We start from the raw sequence: 23,264 nt of genomic DNA on the forward strand, positions 1-23,264 counted from the left end.
AACAGACAATGTTATAGGCTGAATTGTGTCTTCCCCCACCCCCACCCCCAAAATTCATATTTTGAAGTCTTAACCTCTGGAATGTAACTGAGTTTGCAGATAGTGTTTAAAGATGTGGTTAAGTTAGAACGAAGTCTTTATGACAGGCCCCAATTCAATATGACTAGTGTCATTATAAGAGGAGGAAACTGGGACACAGAGATACCAGGGATGTGCATGCACAGATGAAAAACCATATGAGGACAGAGCCAGAAGACAGCTATCTGCAAGCCAAGAAGAGAGGCCTCAGGAGAAACCACACCCTTAAAACCTTTTTGGACTTCGAGCATTCAGAATTGTGAAAGGATGAATTTCTGCGTTTAAGCCACCTAGTCTGTAATGTTTGTTATGGCAGCTCTAGAAAACCAATACAAAAACAAAACACAGGAAATCTGGTAGAGGATGGCAAGAGGTGAGGCTGGAATAGGCAAGGGCCAGAATACGAAGGGCCATACAATACATGTGGAGGAAAACAGTTATTATCCTAACGACAATGAAAAAGATATTGAACAATTAAGGAGAAATCAGATGTGTATTTTAGAAAAATCCCTTTAGAAAGAAGTGTGGAAGACAAGACCAGAGCAAAAGGAAGACCTGAAGGAAACTACTGGAGAAATTAAGAAGAAATTAAGATCTGAATCAAAGTGAGGAAGAAATTCAAGAAACATTTAAGAGGAGAACCAGTAGAACTGCTTGGTGGACAGGTTGTGAGGAATGAGGGAGGGAGAGGAATCCAGAGTAAATCCAGGATGGGTCGAGTGGTGCCACTGACCAATGTAGGAAACATGAAAGGGGCCCCTCTAGGAAAAAAGACAATAAGGTCAGATACAGACATGCTAGACTCAAGATGTGTGTGAGTTTTATAACCTCAGCACACAAGAAGACACAATAGTCCCGCAGGTCAGAAGAGAAAGTGGAACTTTTGTAGGTATGCAGCACTCAGTTCAAACACCAGGGTCCATGAGATTCCCAGGAGAAGGTGTCATGAGACAAGAGGGCTGCAAACCAATCTCCGGGGAAACACATTTAAAAGTTTCAAGCTCCCTACCAAAAATGATGGTTGAAGCTAATGAAGAAATGTGTGGACAGTGATAAGAGGCCAGATATAGGATGGAGTTGAAAGGACTTAAAGGGTAATGTTTACTTTCTATATATTTCACACAGAGGGGGAAGGAAAGATGAGTCACGCCACAAATGACAGTTTTCAATACATCCTACAATTGTTAATACATATGAACATTCAGTTTGACGTGGTAAAGATGGTTCAGGGACCTAGACTGTTGGTCTCCTTAGGCTGAAGTGCCGCATTTTCCTTCCTGGATACCAGAACTGCTACTAATTAGGTATTAGATAATATAATCTTACATTTATCTGGTCTTTATAATATTACTTAATTTATATAAATTTATATTTTTGAAAATGTCATGAAAGAAAAAGACTACACACACATGTATATGTGTGTCTATAATTTTTTTTAACAAATGTATCAAATTAACTTTGCTTGAAAGTAGTCACCTTGGGAATCAATCTAATTATCCTTAATATACAACATTATGCAAAACATTTGAGAATTCACAAAAAAATTACAGAGCAGTAACATGGACTTTAATTTTTGGAAAGAGCTAAGTCAAAGTTAAGCTTAATGAATCACACATACACACACAGCCAATGCTTTCTTGCATCAAAAACAAGATATAACTGGTAGAGTACATAAGAAAAATACACCTTGCATAACACGATCTCATTTTAAAAACAATTATTTTCCTATATAGAATTACATTCACTATGTTCTTATCCTCATTTTACAGTAAGCATCTTTTACTTTTAAATTCATATTGAAAAAAGGATGTCTACAAAAATTGTCTTAGAAATTTGCCCCTTAGGCAATTCTAAAAAAGACCTTCCATAAGTAACTTGTGCAATAGATGCCCCTCTAAAATAAAGCTTCTAAGGGTAGGTACATTAAGGTTAATATTTAAGTTCTCTCTTTAATAGAAAATGATTAGAAAACATTTATACCTAATAATGACGCTCTTGGAATATGGAATTTTTAATGCTTTTTATATTGTTTTCCTGTTTCTATTTTCTGACAAACAAAAACAATCACTGACATGTAGCACTACTTTTGGATTAAGAAAAATAACAAAGTTGGTTTTAACGTTTATAAGTTGAGTAACACCTAAAAGGCATTCATTCCTATAAAATCAATAAATCACTGTATTTCCCAAAACATATATACATAAAGTTATTACTTAGGCTCACAACCTACTTTTATATTTGCTTTTGTCTACTTTGTCACCTTAGAGATTTATATTTAAGAAAAGTGGGACTATATCTAATTTTTATGACAATTTCCTAAACATTGCAATTGGTTGTTCAATACATATTGATCAAATAATGTAGTAGGCAGAAGAGAACTGAAATTTCATGAGGACCACCTGAAAAAGTTTAAAATTATAAAGAGGCAAAAGTGGGACCCTTGTAATGGCTATCTATGTAAGCAAGATTCAGCCGCTAGTCATTGGCTGGATTTACTCTCCTCCTCCTCCCATGTGCTCTCTCCCAACTATATCCAGGCACAATTTTATACCTTTAAGAAGGTGTGAGATGTTAGGGTTTTACAATCATGACCACTGTACTTCAAGACTCACAATTTCAGAAATACACATATTTCCAAGATCGGTTTCATAATGGGGTTAAAATGTGTCTGCCAAAAGAATTTGGCTTGTGATAGTTACTGCTTCTCTTTAAAACAAATCCTTTCAGTGGAAATATCATTTTATCTACCTATCTATCTACATTCTGTCTATATCCACAGACATCACACATTTTAGTTTTGAATAAAATAATGTCTGTATAAAAGTGGTATATTTTAAAATATTTATCTGCAAATCTATCAATGAAGGTAAGTAGATCTCTAAACAAATAGCAGGAAATTCTAAGGTCATAACTTTAGAGAAAGTCTGCTGCCATAACATTAAGAAGGCTAAAAATCTAAGATTTCACTACTTTTCATTCTGAAGAACAGCTCGATTATGTAATTTTATCCTTAATTTATTTCTTATTTCAATATAACACTAAATTTTCTATCTTCTCTTTGTGCAAAAAACACATATAACTACTAACCCATAGCTCAAAACAGGCTAATCTATATTAGTACTTGTGGATGCTTTTCACAATTTACGGGAAGTACAAATTGAAAGAAAAAAGATTAACATATTCAGAAGAAAATAAAGCCTTATGAGGCAGGACTTGATGTCAACTCCTGCAGCATATCTCTGTCCATCTTTGCACACAAGTAACAAAAAGGATTTACCATACCTGATTTTTAACACCAGCGTATCTTTTCAGGTGTTTTATAAATTCTGGTCGAGAAGTGTTTCGTGCAATTATAAGAGCCATACTTCCATTATTTAATCTGAAATTAAACATTTGTATTTGCCATTAAGTTCATTAAGAGATTACATCACAAATCATTATCAATCCTTCTAACAAATATAATGTTTACTAGAAGTTTTAGCAAGATAGATAAATCATATTAAATTTATTTAAATTTCTTAAATCATATCTTGCTGAGTTATTTTTAAATGACAAAGCCTTTCAAACTGGCTTTACTAAACAATTGGCTTCCTTCTCAGCAAGCTCTTATGCTAAGGGCTTTTTATAAAATGAACCATCATGCATCCTATTCCTATATCAAGACATAATTTAAAATCCAATGTACTAACTTAAGGACTCTAAATGTGAAGCCACGTATTTTTTTTAAAGATATATTGTAAAATAGTTAATATGTATGAACGGTATAAGAGAGAGTGCAACACTTTCTAAAATCTAAAGTTGATTTAAATATTTATGGGCAGGTCTAAGTGACACAAGAAACTAAATCAAAGTGGCCCTTGGATGGACGACATGAAATGAACAACTGCTGCCACACATGTTCAGTTAAATGACCGAGCATTTTAATCTTGCATAACTGTTCGGTTTGATATAAGAGACTGCAAATTTAGAGTGTATGATTTAGTGCCAAAAAAAGCCACTCACAAATGTATCTAGCTTTAGAAGGCACTTTGCAGAAATACGTGCAAATGACTTCTAGCTCTATTTCGGTGCAGATATAAAGTTATTCCAATAATAACATCAACAAAATAAAAAGGAGCTCTTTATATCTAATGGAAGCGCAAGTTAGAGCTGTAAGGGACCTTGAAGATTATCCATCATTCATTCAGTTTATGTAGCAGATAAAGAAGACCCCAAGTTAAGTGATCTGTTCAAATGCAGAGCAAAAATGATCACTGGAACCAGAGCTCCTAGTTCTGAGTTCACTGCTCCTTTGACCTATCATGCCATATTTTCACAACTGAAATAAACAGCACCAAAATGTTCATAGTGTTTTGTGCATCCTTTATTTTTCTAAATTGCTTCATTTTTACTCATAAACATGAAAAGCATTTGTATTTGACTTTTCAGTACTTACTAATGTAATTAGAACACATCCTATGTGCCTGGCATAAATATAATAAAAGTATCTTTTCTTCTCTAACTTCATATATTTACCTGTTTATTACCTTCATATCAATTGCCAAGGAAAAAATTAAGATCAATCCCTTTTGCTAGATGTTAATCATTCTGGTTACATGTTCAGCAGGGAAGTTAAAACTAGTCATTAAAATAATGTTATAAATGACCAAAGTACATAAGTCATTCTTTTATTCCACCTCCAGGGAAAATCTAGATTTGACTGTATTACACAACATTCACAATTCTTTTACATTCCACAGGAATGGGAGAGAAATATTTTCAGATCAATATTGGACATGTACTTGAAAAGAATGTGCAAGAGATGGAATATATCTTACAGATAAAACAATATATAAAATACCTTAAGATCGTTTATAAAAAATGTTGGCAGTAGATTCAAATGTACCACTACTCACTAAGTACAACTGAATGTTTTTTTTTTATTAAAAGTTTCAAACAGACACACATACATGCTTTTCATGCTAAGGACATTTGTGTATGCACTAAAATTGGAAAGCAGAGACATTCGTAAGAAATACCAGAATTAAATACAATGTTCTCAACAACTGGCAAGTAAACATAAATAAAGCAAGCAAAGGACACATAAAATAATAAAATCATGAATAAAACCCAAGGAATATTATTTTGGCCTCAGTGATATTAAAAAATCAGAGTGATTGACAATTTTTCCAGTTAACAGTTGTTCTGAACCTACTCGGATGACAAAACCCTTAAAATCTCTAATAGCATACAGTCAAGGAGAGAATACCTCTTCACAATATTCTAGCTGGCCAAGAGTTAGGGGAAGTATCCTGAAAGAAAATTTTAGTTTATAGAAAAGTATTGATGATTCAATTAAAACACTAACCTGGTATTAGGTGCTAAGCCTCTAGGTGCCACTGAACAGAGGCAAGGAATTGCCATAATGCTGACATTCAAAAATTGACCCTGGATCATTTGCCACTGATCATTACAATCTAAAGGTAATAGAAGAGATAGGTTATTTTCCCTCACCAGAGCAAAATGTCAGTAGAACCTGGCTCAGTTCTCAATCAAGGAGGTACTTTTAGACTCACCAGATTTAGGAGATCTCTGCGCCTCCCTAAAAGAAGACAAAACAAAACAAAAAAAATCACACAAAAATAGCATCTATTAAGTATAAGGAAATTACAAAATCCAACGTTACATATTTTCTTAGATTAGACAGTAAAAATACGTGAACAATTCCATTACTACATTATATTGTACTGATCTATTTAAAGTTAGTATCATCAGTAAAAAAAATGATCTTCACTTTTTAGACTGGAGCACTTCCTTTGTGTGACTTTGATTATATTTTTTTCCACACTAGTCTGAAACTCTCATGGTAGAAACAAAAGGTTTTGTTTTTTGTCTCACTGTATCGAAAGTGTGTGGCATAGAATGGCACTCAATAAACAGCTGTTGAATGAACGGAATAAATGGTTATTTCTGAAGACAGAAACCAAACTACATGGTTTACTAGAATCTGCAGGATTCTGTATTCTTCACTAGTATGTTAGAAAAACAACCAAAGGGTGCAAGTCTAATAAATTGTTTATGTCAAGCTGTTTTATGCTTTAAAGAAAGAGCTAGATGTAGATATTACTTTGGGCTTTTTACCTACCTTTGTTGTAAATCTGGAGAACTGTTAAATGGTAAAAATGATATTTCACAGTCCTCTGGCCTAAAATTTAATGAAATTTGTCATTAATAGTCACTGACTCTGAGATATGTAATTCTTGGTTTAAAAAAAAAAAAAAAAGGTTTACTTAAGATGTGCCAGTGCCTTAATTACAGCAAAATCCCTCCGTTGGTTAGGAGACATCCATCGATGTCTTTCCGCCAGAGCCAAAGTTCTTCCACCAAAACCAAACATGGCTGAAAACCCAAAGCGAAGAAGCTTGCCAGTGGTGCTGAAGGTGCAGACATCAACTGGTTGTAGGTGCCCTGGAATATTTATATTGAATATTAAAATGAGTCAATCAGTGAGTGCAGTAGGGCCAGCTGTCAAAATGGCAAACATAGAAAAGAATATTTATTTACTTATAGATCTCAAGCTACTTTATATCATAATAAATATCCTTGCTTTATTTACATCTCTTTTTACCTACAACTACTGCATTTGCCATTTGCAACTTTTTCAGGTCCTAGGGGAAGAAACACAAAGTTGTAAATTTTGTAGCTTGCTGTTATTTCATATAAAGCATGGTTAAGGAAGTGAAGTACATGTGCAAAGTAAATTTAGATTCAACAGTCTGGCATTGCATTTATCTGAGTTTATATGCTTTCCATCAGTATGGATAATAAAGGGTCTAGTGGATGAGCACTGACTGAAAATGTTATCATGCGTTTTTTCTTTTAATAACATAGTTCTACCCCTACAGTCTTGGTACAAACAACAGTATCCAATATTCTTAAATAGCATGCGTGGACTGTCTTATAGCATGCGTGGATAGTCTTAATCTGGTTATAAAACTGTGATCTTAAACATCATTACAATAATTTTTTTTTCTATCAAGATTATAGCAAAACTTCATTTATTGCTCTTTATAGTACCTGCATTCTGAAAAGATAGGCAGCTCAAATAGTTAAGCTTTGCCTGAGTTTTGGTCAAACATTTGTCTGCTTTGGGAGACAAAAAATCTGTCTTTCCTCAAGCAAGTAAGTCTGACAGAAATAAAACAGCCTTATATAAATATAAAAAATTCCTTATATGATGTGAACTTCTTTGAAAGAATTCTTACCCATTATAATGTGCAAAGTTGCAGTTACCACGTGAGAGATTCCATGAAGAGAATGTGCCAATACGTTGGTAGAGCCTGCCAAATCAATTTTAAAACATACAATTGATGTAGAATGTTTTAAATAAAACCATTCGATTGACTTTATAGAGATGTCACTATGTAATGTTTAAATGAAAAATTAATGGAAATTGATAAGTTTTCATTCACAGCGTGCACATCAAATGGTTACTAAATTGTTTAATCTTTAAACTTAAAAATTAAAAACTAGTTTATAGTATCTCCTTGTTCACAGCTTTTAAATCATGAATTTTTACCAAAAAAACACTAGCTATATCAAAGTCTACTCCATCCAATTTTAATAAGTGGGCTTCCAACTTCTATACCGCAGTGAGCAGAAACAGCAGAAGGGTGTCTCTGGAGAGCAGAGACAAATGCATAAATACATAAATAATAAAAATTCAAATAGTAACTAAGAAGAAATACAAAAATCACTACAACGTACAAAAGACATATTTTAAATACACTTAATGAATCTAAGAGATAAGCTCTCACCCAAATGGGGATTCTCCTCGATAATCTATCTGCCATGGCATGAAAATCTGTATTGAGACACTGTAGATTTCTGATTTACATAATCATTAGGATAATTTAAGATCTACATGAAATTTTCCCACCTACAGAAGAAACAGGCTCTGTCTCAAGTCAGGCTCCTATAACATTTATGACTTTGAAATCTTGTGGTACAGGGGAGAATATCAGCTGGCCCCTGCCATTCACAGGAGGTAAGCAGAGTTTGAAATTAAGAAACTCCAATTTTTCTTGAATTAAAGAACATGAGAAAGAAATCTAGTAACAGCCGAGGGCTATGACAACATGGATGTGTTATATACCACAGCTATCAAGGCAAAGGCTAGTTCCCTGAATTTGTTAATCAGGAACAGTCCGGATATGTTAATCTCTTCAATTTGTGTCACTCTGAAGAGATGTGTGCTTGGGTTGCTCAATTGGAGAAGCTGAGGCAACTCAGACACTATCAACCAAGGCTGTCATTAAAATAATCATTAGGAACCTATCTAAGCATTAATGATTTCCAGGCCTCTAGTAATACCAATGCAAAGAAAAGGCCACCTTAATCAACTGGTAAAATGGTTCCAACTGATTTATCAAATGGCCAGTATGCTCTGACCCTTGTAACTGAGGATATGGTTCACAGTCCAGTAGCAATGACAATACCTGGATTCTTATTAAGATTTTGACTCTTAAGCCCCACTCCAGACCAAGTCAGAGTTACGGCAAGCACAGTAACTTAGAGAAGTATTCTTCCAGAACATATAGTCCAGTGATCAGCAGCATCAACATTACCTGGGAGCTTGTTAAAAAGGCAAATTTCTGTGTTCCACCTACAATCCATGATATCGGAATGTCTGGGAGTAAGGCCCAGGTGTCCATGTTTTAGCAAATTCTCAAGGTGATTCATAAGTACCCTAAGATTTGAGAACAAATGGTCCAGAAATCTGTTACTCAGTGGATCTTTACCCAGGAGTCAAATATCTAGGCCTTTTAAATACTTTGACCCTCTATAGCCTGCCCTTTGGCCATCTAATTGCTAATTAATCTGAAATGGAGGGTAGGGGAGAGAGGAAACAAATCAATTTTGCTTCTCAGATTTATGGTAAAGGTTTTGGAGGGGGCCACATAATTAGAGTGAGATATTTAGGATTATCAATGGATTACAGTACTCCGCAAAACATATTTCCTCCATTACCATGGTTAATTAGGAGTGGCCGTAAAAGCATTCCTCTAGAAAGACTATTAAAAAGCATAATGTAATGTCATGTGCGATAGAGAATGACACATATCATGACTCAAGAAAATAAAGACTTTTTATTCCCTGTGAGTTTGAAGTATGCTAAGCATGCCCAAGCACAAATGCTTTCAGAATGCTAGAGATCATTTTTTAATTTTATGTCTTCTCAGGCTTTGCAACTTTTCCTTAATTCTGTAGAACTTGGCAGTGATGACAGGCACGACCAGAAGTCAGAAAATTAGTCATCTGCTTAACCTGTACCTTAGTCTTTAAGGACGTTTTTTTATACTTTGAATTAAAAAGAAAACTTCATGAGGAAGTGGATGTAAAATTGTAAAACTATAGATTGTTCTATATTTTTATTTGGATAATCTAAAAGATAGAGTACAATTTCCTGAAACAAAATATGATCCATTTGAAAAAAATGTCTGTATGCCAAAAGAACATTCTGCTCACATAAATAACTACATAATTTTAGCATTCTCACAAAAGCTATAAATGTTCTGCCTCAAGGTAAACAATTTAATTAGCCTGAAGACTTATTTTTCTTAATACTATCAGTAACTTTGCTCACCACCACCTCCCCAGAGCTGTTAAAATGTGCCAAATACCGAAATACGGAGTAAGGACGGAAGTAGCAGTTCATGTAAAGAATGACTGATGGAAGTACAAGGCAAACTATGGAGGCAAAAAGAAAAAAAGAAAAAAAATTGCCCTTGGAAGTGCACTTCTGCAGAACAATTAACTTAATTAACCAGACACCATGAATATTCATAAGGCCGTTAATGTCTCCCACATCTAAACAGATAAATGTGATGTAATGACTTCCTAGTCAAGCATATCTAAAATTCTCATGAAAACTGCACCTACATTTTGGTTCTTTGCCTGAAATATCATAGAAATTAACAGTCCCTTGGCAATACTTTATTTTCCTCAAATTAATTGGAAAGTATGAATTTATTTATGTGAACTCTATAGAAATATATGGTTTGTAGCCATCAGTATGTGGATTGAGCCTTGTTTTACAACAACTGGATTGCTTTTTATTTTTATGTCCTCTCAGGCTTTTTCTCTATCCTCCCCACGCCCCCCACCCACATACACACTTTAATCAGAATCTCTCTGTATAGTTCCTTAGCACCAGTTCCCATAGCAACAAACACCATTGCTAATGGCCAGCAGTTCAAATATAGGCTTTTGCACATCTGATCCATTTGAGTCTGACCATAATTCAGCAGCTTAGTCTGTTGGCTCAGTGTAGTAATTTACTAAATACTCTCCCTCTGGGTGTCTCTCTCCAGGAGGCAAATGGCTTCAAAGGCAGATTGTCTTCTGCGTTCAGCTTGGAAACTTCCTGCCTAGCTCTTCTCATTCTCTGTCAAAACCCTGAGTAGGCATAGAGTCTTTACATTAAATACATCGTGCACATGACTTCCTTTTATTAGGTAGAATCTATAAGCTGAAACTCCTATGCAATGACCAGAGTTCTGGCAATAGTCTGTATCTTCTAAACGAAAAGTATTCAAATGGCATCTCTATATATAGGAAATGCTTTCAAAATCAGAGATGTTTTAAAAAGTATAATAATGTTAAAACAATGCTATTTCTTTAGAAAATCTGGGTTACATACTTAAAAGATAAGTATAGCCACCAGTTTTTCTAGGTAACTATTCGCTTTATGTCAAATGCATACCTATGGGGACACCTGTCTTTCCCCTTCTGATGCACCGCAGTTAATGAGTGACCTCAGGAGTGTTAAGTACTAACGAAGAGATATGGTGACCCCAGCACATCCACTTTGCATGAAGGGAAATGCTGAAAAAGTTCCACCATTATAGACGAAGATACTAAAATGACACAAAAAGGTCAAAGTGGTTTGCCCTACATGCATCTTTTATCTTTCTGAATTGAGGTAATTTTGTTCTATTTTACTTAAAGAACAGCACAGGTTTTTCTCTATGAGCTTTACAATTATCAAAATATGTTTGAATATCCCTCTCCTTTTAAATTCTTGTTTGTATAAAAGACTTTATACTCAAAAGGACATTTGTATATCTTTTGTTTTTTGTTAATTAACAATATTACATACACTGAAATCCATACTAAATGAATGTGGTTATTAAATGGATAGACTTGAATTTTTTCAAGCACGTGCATTTTCTATTTTCATAGGAAAGAATAATTGTTTCTGCTTCTCTTGTAGAGATAATGTGTGATGTTTTTAAAATGAAAAGAAATAATCCCTTTCCTTCATTATTGTCTGTTTAAATAATAATTTGGGAGGAGTGACTCATATAACATCATAAATTTGCAAAAGATGTTTTCCTCTTTTCTGGACCCCAGTGTTGCTCTAGCCGTGCTCCCTGTCTCTGACCTTCAAATCCTCCTGCTCCCTTCCCTTAATCACAAATATGCCTAGAACAAGCTCCTAGCAAGTTGCTCCCTTGCTCTAAACTTCCTATTGTTCCCTACTGTTTATCAAATACTATTCAGACATCTTCCTGTGGCATCCAGGAGCCACCAAAGTTTGGGCCTATTTTGACATCATTCAACAAATGGTTCATTTTCTATTCTTCCACACTCCTGGGTTTCGTCTTGACATTTATTATTTTTGCAGCCAAGAAAACAATTCATTCTCATTTTTTCTTCAGGCCAGATCCTACCCAACCCATTTTTAGGCCTAATTCAAGTGTCACTTACTCTATGACATCTTCTTTATATTCATTCACTTAATAAACTTAATTATTGAGTGTTCATATGTCACATTCTATTCTATCCTAGTTGCTACACATACAGCAGTCAGAATAAATCCTTTTGGTGTTTTCAAGGTTATCTGTTTATACTATATTATGGGGATTACCATCTTTTACCTCATAAGAAATTATAAGCAGTGTGACTGGAGTGCCCTGTTTTGAAATTTCAGATCTGCGATTGTGTGATCATTAGACCTTTATATGGGAAGGTAGAATAATAATCCTATTTATTGATTGGTTCACTATGTTTTAAACCTTCCATATATACCATCTAATTTAATATTACAATAACCTTGTAAGGAAGTGAATACTATATGTGTTATCTCTCTTGTATGGATTAGAAAAATGAGGCTCAAAGAAATTAATTTTTTTGATGATGGAGATGCCAAGCTTGGGTCTTTCAGATTCAAAATCTGTACATTTAACTCTATGTTACACTGTCTAGGTTAGGTAGAACAGGGAAAGACAGAAAGATAGGAGAGGTTCTTTTTAGCAAATTCATGGCCACTTCCTTGCCTGCTGGTATGACACCAAGGGGAAGCTGTGCATGGGCAGGAGTCAGGATGCTGTCTGTTTTCAGGCCAGCATTCTTCTGGGCCCTAAGAAGCAAAGCATGGGCTACTTCACTGGCAGATCCATCTCCACCGACACAGACAACACTAGAAAACAAGAAATTAAGTAAAAGAATGCAAAACTTCAAAATAATTGGTGATAATTCATGAAACTTAGACTTCAAACATTAATTATATATCTTCTTTGTGCATGATTACTCACACACGCCTTCAAACATTTTTGTATGGGTCAATGAGGAAGACACTAGTACTGCATTAGTAAAGTTTACTTCATGAATATAATACCTAGCTTATACTCCATAGACAAAATATTTTTAAATGGGTTAGGAGGCATTAAAATATTAGAAGATGTGAATTCACATCTGACCTGCATTTTGCTCTGTTAATATCTAAAAGCATATTATTCTCATTTTGTTTATGTTAATAGTCATGAGCAATTCATTTCACTAACAGAAAACAAAGTAATAAAATCTTGCTAATTTTCAATATAACTCAGAAGACAGCAATAAAAATCATGTAAAATATGAAGCTTTAAGGAACTGCTAATTATCATTAGTATATGAACGTAGTAACTGCAGACCTAAACTGGTTTTCATCTCCTATACATTATTGCTATATGGCACTTTTAAAATTAGTGTTACTATCCTTTGACCCTAATCAGTACTGCTAAACTTTTTAATGCCTCATGATAAGCAGACTACAGAGGGGTGGAGGTGGGATTTCATGAAAGTAAAATATAAGATATTAGACATTTATTTCATAATCACTTGTATTTAAAAGATAGAAAATAATCTTAAGTAGCAAAATCACCTCAATTTTCCCAAGAGGAGGAAGATTTTGTGTTATTGAAAGCAGATGTCACAACTCAAGGCCTGCCAGAGCCCAGCAGGAATGGAAGTTTGCTCAGTTTAAAGGAGAGGCACTCCTTAGCCCCCATCCACTCATCACATGGGAGGCAGGCCTGGAGGACCACATCTTATGATTTTTCTTAGAGAAGACACAGATCCTGATTTGGGGGTGAGTCTCTTTATTTGTAAATACTAGTAACTAGCATTCTATATATCTATGTGCCAAACAAAACAGCCTACGGGCCATAATCAACAGGAGTTACTGGTGCCCTAAGTTCAGGAAGCTCTGCAGGTTGGTGAATTCAGAGGCTGAGGGAACTTTTTCCAACGATTCCTTCCACCTTGCTTTCAGCCTGCCCCACTGCCCGCCCGCCTCCTCCCACCCCGGCCAATCCCGACCCCTTGCATCTAGCTGAGGTTTAGCTCTATGGCTATACATATCCAGGTCCATCCTAGTTAGAAGAGACTCCAGGACATGCAATATGACCCAGGTCATTTGGGGGCTAGGAGTATTATTTTATTCCTGAACTGATTCCAAGGATTCACATTGTGGCCTCTGATTCAGAGAAAAGTGATTATATCTACTGAGGGGCAATTTTATGTCAGATGATACATTGGCTCTCTTCTATTAAACCCTCAGACTTCTATAAAGTAGGCATTAGCCTCATCTCTATAAATGGGAAGTCAAGGTTTGATGTGAACCTTATCTGCATGATTTTTAAAGATCTCTCTGAGAGCCCCAAACATTCTGTAAACTTAAATTATAACTTCCGGATCCATGTCTGTCTACCTGCTGAGGTGTGTGGCCTAAAAGGAGCAGTGAAGTCATCCAACAAAGCATCTAACTTGGCACCAAAGAACTCAACTCTCCCACACAGTATGGCAACATCTGACTCCTAGAATCCTGCATCCAGTTATAGTATCGTATACATGTTAACTCACTTCTAGAGTTAATAGAGATGGCCTTTCTATGAACATGCTCTGCTAGAAAACCTCTGAAATTTTATCGTTAACACATGCAGTGTTAAATATTTTGAAACTGTAATAAATTATGCTAATTACAACAATAAAGTAACACACAACGAGTAATTACTATGTACTGGGCACTGTTCTCAGCACTCTCCATGTATTAACTCATTTAATATGAACAATAACTGTGTGCAATAGATACTTTTACTGTCAATTTACAGATTAGGAAACTAAGGCATATAAAGATTAAGTAACTTTTCCAAAATCATATCATAGTAAGTGATAGAATGAAGACTTGAAACAAGACAATTTGGCCTTAGACACTGCACTACTATTCAAAATATTATATTCCTTTCTGTATATAAAATTTAATGAAAATAGCCATATGAGACTTTTATTATTTTGAAAATCAGTTTACCATTATAATTAATATGGAATTAAATGAGTTAAGATGAAATATATTTACTTTTGTTGACAACTGCTAGATCATTAAGAGCATCTCCAGGTATGACTCGACCTAGGGAATATACTTAATACAAATATATCACGAGAGTCTAGATACTACAAGAAAATGAGGGGAAAAATCCCAACCTGTTATAATGAGTTAATTTAATCACACTTAAAGGTTACTTTAAAACATAAACCTTAGAACAACTAATCTTTTGCATGTGGTACATCTTATGTTTTCAGAATAAGTAGACTCCTTCTTGCCATGACCCCAAGTAGAATAATCCTGTCTTGAAAAGTGCAACTAGGGGCTAATATCTTATTTCTCTTTATAAAAAGTAAAAAGAAAAAATTTAAATGGGTACTGCTGTATTTGTCTATCAACCAATATCATCTTTGAAATGTTTTATATATTACTGGATTTTTGATTTACATGTTCATTTGGAAAAGAGATGCCTTTTTTTTTTTTAAACTTTACCTAGTTACACAGATATCATGGTCAATGTGATAAAATATCAATGTTAGCCAAATAATGTCTAAATTATTGAGAGTCTAGTTAATGGTGAAATTAAAAGAAGAAAAAAAATTTAAAAACACTGAAACAAATAGGAAAATATTGGCATATTTATAATTGCACGAGAGCTATAGATTAGTTTAACCATATTAACACTTATAAATTCAACTGTTACTGCTTCAAGTCTATGCATCTGGTACTACTCTTCTCTTTGCTTTTAAAAAACTTCCTATTCATGCACAGTATAAATAGGGGGCAATATGGAAACTGACATTCCTACAATTTTAGCAATGAATCTGAGTGTTTTCTAGAACATACTGGAGTTGCACACCAGCTGTCGTTAGTACTGATCCACTGTTCCTGTTGGCTGTAGAAATATGTCACAATGTGTCTTCATAGAAACATGTAACTCATTAATCTTAGCAAATAAAATTTATTAAACATTATATACCAAATCATTTTGCTTTACTAAATAATGTATATAGAATCTTCCTTGGATCTTAACCTCTTTGTGTCTAAAAACCTAAACCATTTTATTAATATAGTTATCCCAACCACCGTATCATTTCACAATGGAAAAACTGGGCCCTTGGAAATAAATGAGATATTTAAAGGATTGTAGGAAATAGATGACTTGATAGAATTTTAAAATTATTATAAGTCCTAAATAAATCAGCATGCTGTAAAGTTAAAAACAGTTAATTAATAGAACTCAATTCATAATAACGATTAGGTCAAACTATGTGCTTAAAAAAATGTAGGTAATAACTAAAGGATTTATCTCTCTTTTTAGTGCTGCACCACAAAATAACATCTGACATGTGAAATAAACAAGAATTAAATGTTCAGATAAAGAAAAATATTACTGTACTGCACTTAAAAAATAGTCTTTCATCACTCTGCAAAGTTCTTCTTGGTCCCTGAATAGTATAGATACCACATTTAGCAGAACACTTAATAATACTGATGGGCAAGACCAGGTTTAGTATCTATGATATTTGTTCTTTTCATTATTTATATAATCATGTTTCATGTTTTGAAGCGAGAACGTATTTGAAATGCAGCCACACTTATACATACTCACAAGCTGCGTTTCAGTACTATGCACCATATTAAGGCAGTGGGCATGATTCCTCCAATGCTTTTCTTAAATTATATACTTGCAAGATAATTTCCTAAATCTAGCCTACTAATCAATCTGTCTAGCCCTAAGTATAAACATTTGAAGGAATCCCCTACCTCATACTCATCCTCAATATTTATATAATATTGCTATCTAGATTTACTCCTTTCTATTAAATTGCTTTTTGAAAAAAGTCATTTTATTTATCAAACTTTATTCTTCATCTAATGTTTTTTTCTCACCAAATATATTGTTTCTGAAAAACAACCCTGTTAACGCTCCATTTTAATTACATCACTTTCCTCCCTAAAACATTCTAGTTCTTTGGGAAGAGTGAAGTCTTTCATTTTGGTTGAAAAACTCAACTGCCCTTCCTGATATTCTGAGTCTTTTGTTGCCCCCTGCCCATCACCATATGACAAATAGTTCACATACTTGCCACCTTTTAAAACTCGATAATATCTACTCTTGAAAGAAAAATCTTCCCTGAAAGAATATATTTTTGTGTTAAACATCAATCCAGCACTTTAGCAAATTGATTCACCTAATTTTTTTTTAAAAAAAGGCTATTAAAGTATATGTCACTTGCCATGTTTCTAATATTTGCATTTCAGTGAGAAATTTCTACATACAATGATGTATTGCACACAACAGTTACCAATGCCTACTGTGAATGACACATATATTGGGTAGCCACTAAGTTATAGAGATAATTAAAATTAACATCTTTTGCTCAATCTGAAAATAATATTTGTTTTTATATTTACCCTCAATCAATCACAGCCAAATAACCAATGGGTAACCATTAACACTCTCAATAAATTTGCAAAAGAGGATATAGTAGAGTTATACCATATGACCAATATAATATCTTCCATCAGTGCTTTTCTAGATATTCACATGATTTAAGAATTAAGGACTACAGATGCAAATGTATACATATTAAGTAAGTAAAATATGGTATACTGGATTTCCCAGTGTAGATAAGTAGATTTTTCCTTTTGCTTTCCTATGCTCGATCTTCAGAGGTGGATGGCCATGCTGTACCATTATTTTTATTAATTGTTATTACACAGATATGAAAGAAAGCCTAATTACATACATCACAAATATTTAAAAATTAAAAGTTCCAAATATATGGCTAGAAACTAATGAAAACATTTAATAACATAAGCTATATGATATATAGATTAATAATATAACCTACCCATCAAATTCCTGTAGTTCACATTCCTTCAGCAGTGACAGAGCATGTCCTTCATATTCTGTTACTATTTAAAAAAAACACACACACACACAAAGTGAAAGTCTTAAACAATGATCTACACTTTAACTTGGTTTGGCAGGAAAATATGATAAACATATGGTCAAGTCATAAAACGACATTTATTCTTGAATATTTATATTTTAATCACGGGAAAGAGGATTCAGTGTTACTTGCCTGATGTGTTTTATAGCTTTATGTAAAAGAGGGTCATATATTTGTTCCAACTACATAAGTCATTTGGGGATATCCCACACAGAGCAGTTGGTTAATTTATCTTGGTGCCTGTCTGTTTAGTGTTCCCTAAATAAGACACACTTTCTTTAAATCAGAAGCCTAAGAACAGTAGTATTTTGAAAATAAGGCATATTAGCTGGCATCAAACGATGTTAATTCACTTTGGCAACCTTACACGAATAAATTAGTCGAAAGGTTAGTGTAAGATTTACATACTAGAACTGTATCTGGAACTGCTAGACTAAAAGGAGGAGTTGGATGTGAAAATATAAAGCAAAGCCAATACCAATGATAACAGACCCAAAGCCAAGGAGGAGGGTGGCACAGACTCACCAGAGCTGGATCCTCCGAGGAAATGAATCTGTCACTCCCTATCGTCTCTACAGTCATGATGCTCTATGCAGTATTGTAAATGCCAGCGAAGACAGGATAAACTGGCACACTGCAGATGGCACCAAGCATCTCAACCACAGTTAGCATTTTCTAGGGCATCTCTGCCAGAAGAGACAGCCCAGCTGTATCCACCCATCAAAGATTTCTGCTGACTGACATGACATTGCAGATGGATTTTCTGTGTAAGAATGTGCATCATTGTATGCAAGATTACATTAATCTTTCATGCCTGTCTGTCCCTGGTGCCAGCATGGTTCAAGCTTTCCCTACAATGTTTTTAGATATTGTTAAAAATTATTAGTCTTGGTGTCTAAAGGAATCATTCTGTATCCAGCAGCATTACATTGTAATTCTCCCACGGTTCATTCAAATGCTGTTATATTCACATGAATAAAACCTCTCTATATAAAATTCTAATCTGAAGAAAGCTACAAGCTTGGAAGTTTAAGTTATAAATGATTGTTGATCATTTATAACCTCAGTAAGTAGTTACAACCGCAAATGTAAAATAATATATTACATATACACATTAAAAACTGAAAAAAAAATGAGCAAGATAAACAAAAACTCATAAATATAGACAACAGTATGATGGTTACCAGAAGGAAAGGGGGAGGAAGGGAGGTAGATAAGGGTAAAGGGGTTGAATATATGATGACAGAAGATTTGTCTTTTGGGTGGTGAACATACAATGCAATATACAGATGACATGTTATAGAACTATACACTTGAAAACTATATAATTTTATTAACCAATGTCACCCCAATAAATTTAATAAAATAAAAAAATAATTATTAAGGATATTATGAAGAAATATTTATGCTGAGAATGAATTTATCAAGTCTTGCTTTTATACCAAAGCATATCTTGGTAAAGCTTTTCAAATTCAAAACAGAATTAGCTTTAAAATTATGTTATGGCTAAATGCTATTTTTATTTAGGTAAAATTTGAAATAGTTTATTTTTTCCTTTGATCTTGCCGGTGGAATCTGATCATACCCTGATGCAAACTGTCCCAGAAGAATCATTTTAAAAGTGAAATTGTATATAAGTTAAATGAAATCACTGATTTGGAACAAAGAGACAGAAAAGATAAAGAAACCTGACCACAATATATTAGGACAACGAACAAAATGAATAAAGTCCTTAGCCTCAAGGAGTTTACATTCTGGAGGCCAACATATAGACTATTTTTAAAAAATGAATGTGCATTATATAGTAGTAGTAAGTGACTATAAAGAGAAATAATGTAGAGAAAAGGGATAGAGATTATCTGGATTACGATTTAGATACATTAGAGGAAATCAAAATATGTACTTAGAATATTATGGACCCTGGAATCAGAAAGAGTCAGCTTCAAAACATGCCACTCCAAATGAACATAAAGAGTGGACCACTGGGCATATACAGTTTCAAAAAATGGTTACTAGCCTCCTCTTTCATTTATCTACTTTCTGTTTCCACTGAGATTGATACCCTATGTCTTTTCTATATAGGAAATTTGGAGCCTCCATTATTTATAAGTCTTCAAACACACAGTTCTTGCTGCTGAGATCCCTCACTTAGTGTGTGTGTGTGTGTGTGTGTGTGTGTGTGTACACATGTGTGTACACACACACACACACACACACACACACATTTTTTTTTTACTTCCTCAGGAAGACAAAACCAGAAGAGAATAACGTCTTGAGGTTGATATTCAATGCTGATGAGGAAATAGGCTGAAGTAAAATCAGATGATTTTATTTGGACTTAAGGAAACATTTTCTGGTCCAGTGATAAAGTTCTATAATTGGATAAGACACTGAAATGTCATTTACCTCCCTGTCCTATAGGTGCTTCAAATAAAGTAAGCTCAAAAAGGAATCTATTGATAGTTTCCACCGTTAAATATATTTTTCCTCAAATATATTATTCTGTTTGTGTTCCATAATCCACTCCCCACTGCTCAAGACAAAAAAAAAAAGACTTCTTCCTAGATTATCCCTCTTCTTCACTCTCCACTACCACTCCATGGCCAAGGCCAGTTGTTTCTGTCTTTGATTATGCTGCAACATCCCAACATTTCTCAGTCCAGTACCCTAGACATAGTCATCACCATCTTTGTGTTATAACGGTCTCTTTTCCAGTCTCTCTTCAACTTTATCTCATGCTAGCCAGAATGATCTTTCTCGAACACATATTTTATTTCTTCCCTATATAAACTCCATTCATGACTCTTCACTGTCCCCAGGGATAAAGTTTCAGCTCCCCAACATCTGATTATTGAAACAGGATTGGCCATATACACCCACACAATTTAAGAGGTAATAAAAAGAACCTTTTGCTCAGAATTTTCTCTCTCTAGCTGGCTATGCTGCAAGAACATTTACTATCTGAATTTTTAATAAAATGCAGGTAATATTGGAAGGGAGTAATGCCTCAGCCTACTAGTACCTTTTCTGACCAAGTTCCATCAAACGGCCTAGCTTTCTGCTGGTCAAGATCAGGGATTATAAGAGGGATCTCCAGGGAAGGGAAGGCTTCAAGGAGAGACACGAAGAGCCAAAAAGAAGTAATTCAAATACGAGATTTGGTAAAAGTGCCAAAAGCTAGACCATGATGCTAGAGAAAGAAAAAAGAAGAAAGTCACAACAAACCTCACTTTCTTGACAAGTCTGCTCAGGGCCAGCCAGGAAGTAAAAATTTTCTGATGACTAGGAACTCCCTGAGCTGGCAATGACCAAAGTTGCATTCAGGGAAGTGTCTTTGACCATGATAATGATAAGCATGATAAGGTTTAGCAGCTTTAATACAAAGACTGTCTGAAGGAAATGGAATTGCCTATCACAAACAAGAGAGATCAAGAACAGTCATTATATCTCAAGTATCTCAATGACTCTTATACAAAAGACGAGACAGATTTATTCCATTTATTTTGCATTACCGTAAAAGATAACATTAATTCTAGCAGACTAAAATTACAAGGAGGCAAATGTCAGCTCACAAATTCTCCACATTGTACAGTTTATGTCTTGCACAAAGGCATTTGACCAAGGAGGCAGGTAAGTTTGCAATCCATCCAGTATACCTATCCAACTTGCTAGGTGACCTTGGGCTGAATCAGCCCAGAAATGCATCCTTTTGTAATTCAGGACAAAGGAGGTGTCCTTTTCTAATCTACACAAAGGCAAACTCAAGATAAGAATGTCTACCAGTATTCTGGACAATACTGGTAGACACTGACTGAACCAGAGCATGCCCAAGCCAAGGCTGGGTGGGTCATCCACGAGGAATGCCACATATCTACACTCTGTAGCATGGGGGAAATTGAACTAGATGGCCTCTAAAGTTCTTTTCAGTTTGGTTTCTCTGCTGCCTTGACTTTTTCACTTTATTGTTCTTTGAATAATTCTGTGAATCTATGATGCCTCAAAATTCTTTATGCCTTTAATGGTGTAATTAAAGGTTCTTTTTATTACCTCCTAAAGTTTGTTCTGTTTGAGCAGGAAGAGAAAGAAATAATATCCAGCTATAATGCAAGCACGGGTTTACGACTCATGCCTTTAATTTATATACCAACAAGTTAAAAAGAAAAATAATTCAGTTCTAGTTTCTTCTAGAAATTTTTCTGAACCATTATGAAATAAGATACTGCACTGGCAATAGAGGGGGGAGGGTAGAATGCAACTTCAGCTCATCGATGTCTAAAGATGCTGATGTATATTCAGAACCAGTTACTCTGAAATGAAAGGAGTGTATTTTTATTAATGTGGGGAGATTCATTTTTAAACAAAATTTATAGAAAAAATACTTTATAATAAATATATCTAGCTATAATTTTTCATGCCTCATTTATATAGTACTATTTTCTAATGAATTAATTATTGTATAGAATTTATTATGTAATCAAATTCCATTTGGACTCGGCAATGTACACAAGATATGTTGAAACAATAGTCATACTGGACATCCCAAATATGTACTCTTTCTACTTTATTCTTTCAAATAAGATATTTTCTCTTTCAAAGGAAGTATAAATCTTACTATTATATAATTTCATAAAGCTGAAATGTACAGAGTTATGACTATATTTCTTTAGTACTTTGTAATTTAAAAGGTAGTTTCAAATGTATTACTTATTCAAACTACAAAACTACACTGTGAGAACAGGCAGGAAGATTCCAAAACTTTTCAAGTATCCACATGTTTATTCAGTCCTTCACACAAAATAGGAAACATTTTATCTAAATATTTAGCTAATAGATATAGTAAAATGGTTTCATAAACAAAAGATGCAATTTTATAATTTTGCCTGTAGGAGGAGTGTTAGGCACCTAATAATTAGCCATTCTGCACAAATACATAAGTAAATTCTAAATTTGCTTTATGTAATATTCTAATTTTATTTTATGTTAAACTAAATATAATATTCAACAACATTTACGAATTTAGGGAGGAAAGCCCTAGAACGTACTTTTTCTCTCCAATACAATTGTTTTTAGAAGGAAAACACATTCTTATTACCTTTGCCTTAGGTCAGACCTCTACAAGTTTCCTATCCTCCAATCTCTCTCTCTTCCTTTATAATCTCTATTCTGCTGGCAGAATCATCTTTGCTAAACCAGATTACAACACTATGATAAAAAATGTATGCCAACTCTAGATCAATACACGATGAGTAAACTCCTGAGAGTAGCATAGAGATCCATCCATAATCTGGACTCAAACTTTCTCTACTGTATATTGCTGAGATCTTTCCCAGAAGCCAATTAGCCTTTCTTTCTCCCTAACAGAACCCAGAATCAGTTCAGGACTTCTCAGCCTTTAGGTAAAGAAGGTCCCACACTCAGTCCATGGGAAGTGTTTTGATGGTTAAGAGTGATTGCTCCAAGTTGGGTACACATACTACGTACAAAGAGTCAAACTCAAAGGAAGACACTTTAATCCTTGTTCAAGATTAAACATGTTGGATCTCTCACATACACACAACCCTCCCCATTCCACTAGATTTGAATAAAAACGGATCCAATAC

The 23,264-nt window shown here is 34.3% G+C and overlaps 1 protein-coding gene across 1 annotated transcript in view; it reads right to left on the reverse strand.

Annotated features, from left to right (window-relative positions):
• CERKL (CERK like autophagy regulator) overlaps window positions 1-23,264 on the reverse strand; it is a 95,530-nt gene that overhangs the window by 5,271 nt on the left and 66,995 nt on the right. Inside the window, exons 4-11 of the mRNA XM_039855248.1 lie at window positions 17,563-17,626; window positions 12,399-12,541; window positions 7,323-7,397; window positions 6,348-6,525; window positions 6,203-6,262; window positions 5,634-5,659; window positions 5,426-5,534; window positions 3,361-3,457 (exon numbers count right to left, since the gene is read on the reverse strand). Coding sequence (XP_039711182.1) covers window positions 3,361-3,457; window positions 5,426-5,534; window positions 5,634-5,659; window positions 6,203-6,262; window positions 6,348-6,525; window positions 7,323-7,397; window positions 12,399-12,541; window positions 17,563-17,626 — 752 coding nt within the window. The remainder of the gene's footprint in view (window positions 1-3,360; window positions 3,458-5,425; window positions 5,535-5,633; window positions 5,660-6,202; window positions 6,263-6,347; window positions 6,526-7,322; window positions 7,398-12,398; window positions 12,542-17,562; window positions 17,627-23,264) is intronic.

Source organism: Pteropus medius, unplaced genomic scaffold (assembly GCF_902729225.1).
Source record: "Pteropus medius unplaced genomic scaffold, Ma_sr-lr_union100, whole genome shotgun sequence".
NCBI lineage: Eukaryota > Metazoa > Chordata > Mammalia > Chiroptera > Pteropodidae > Pteropus > Pteropus medius.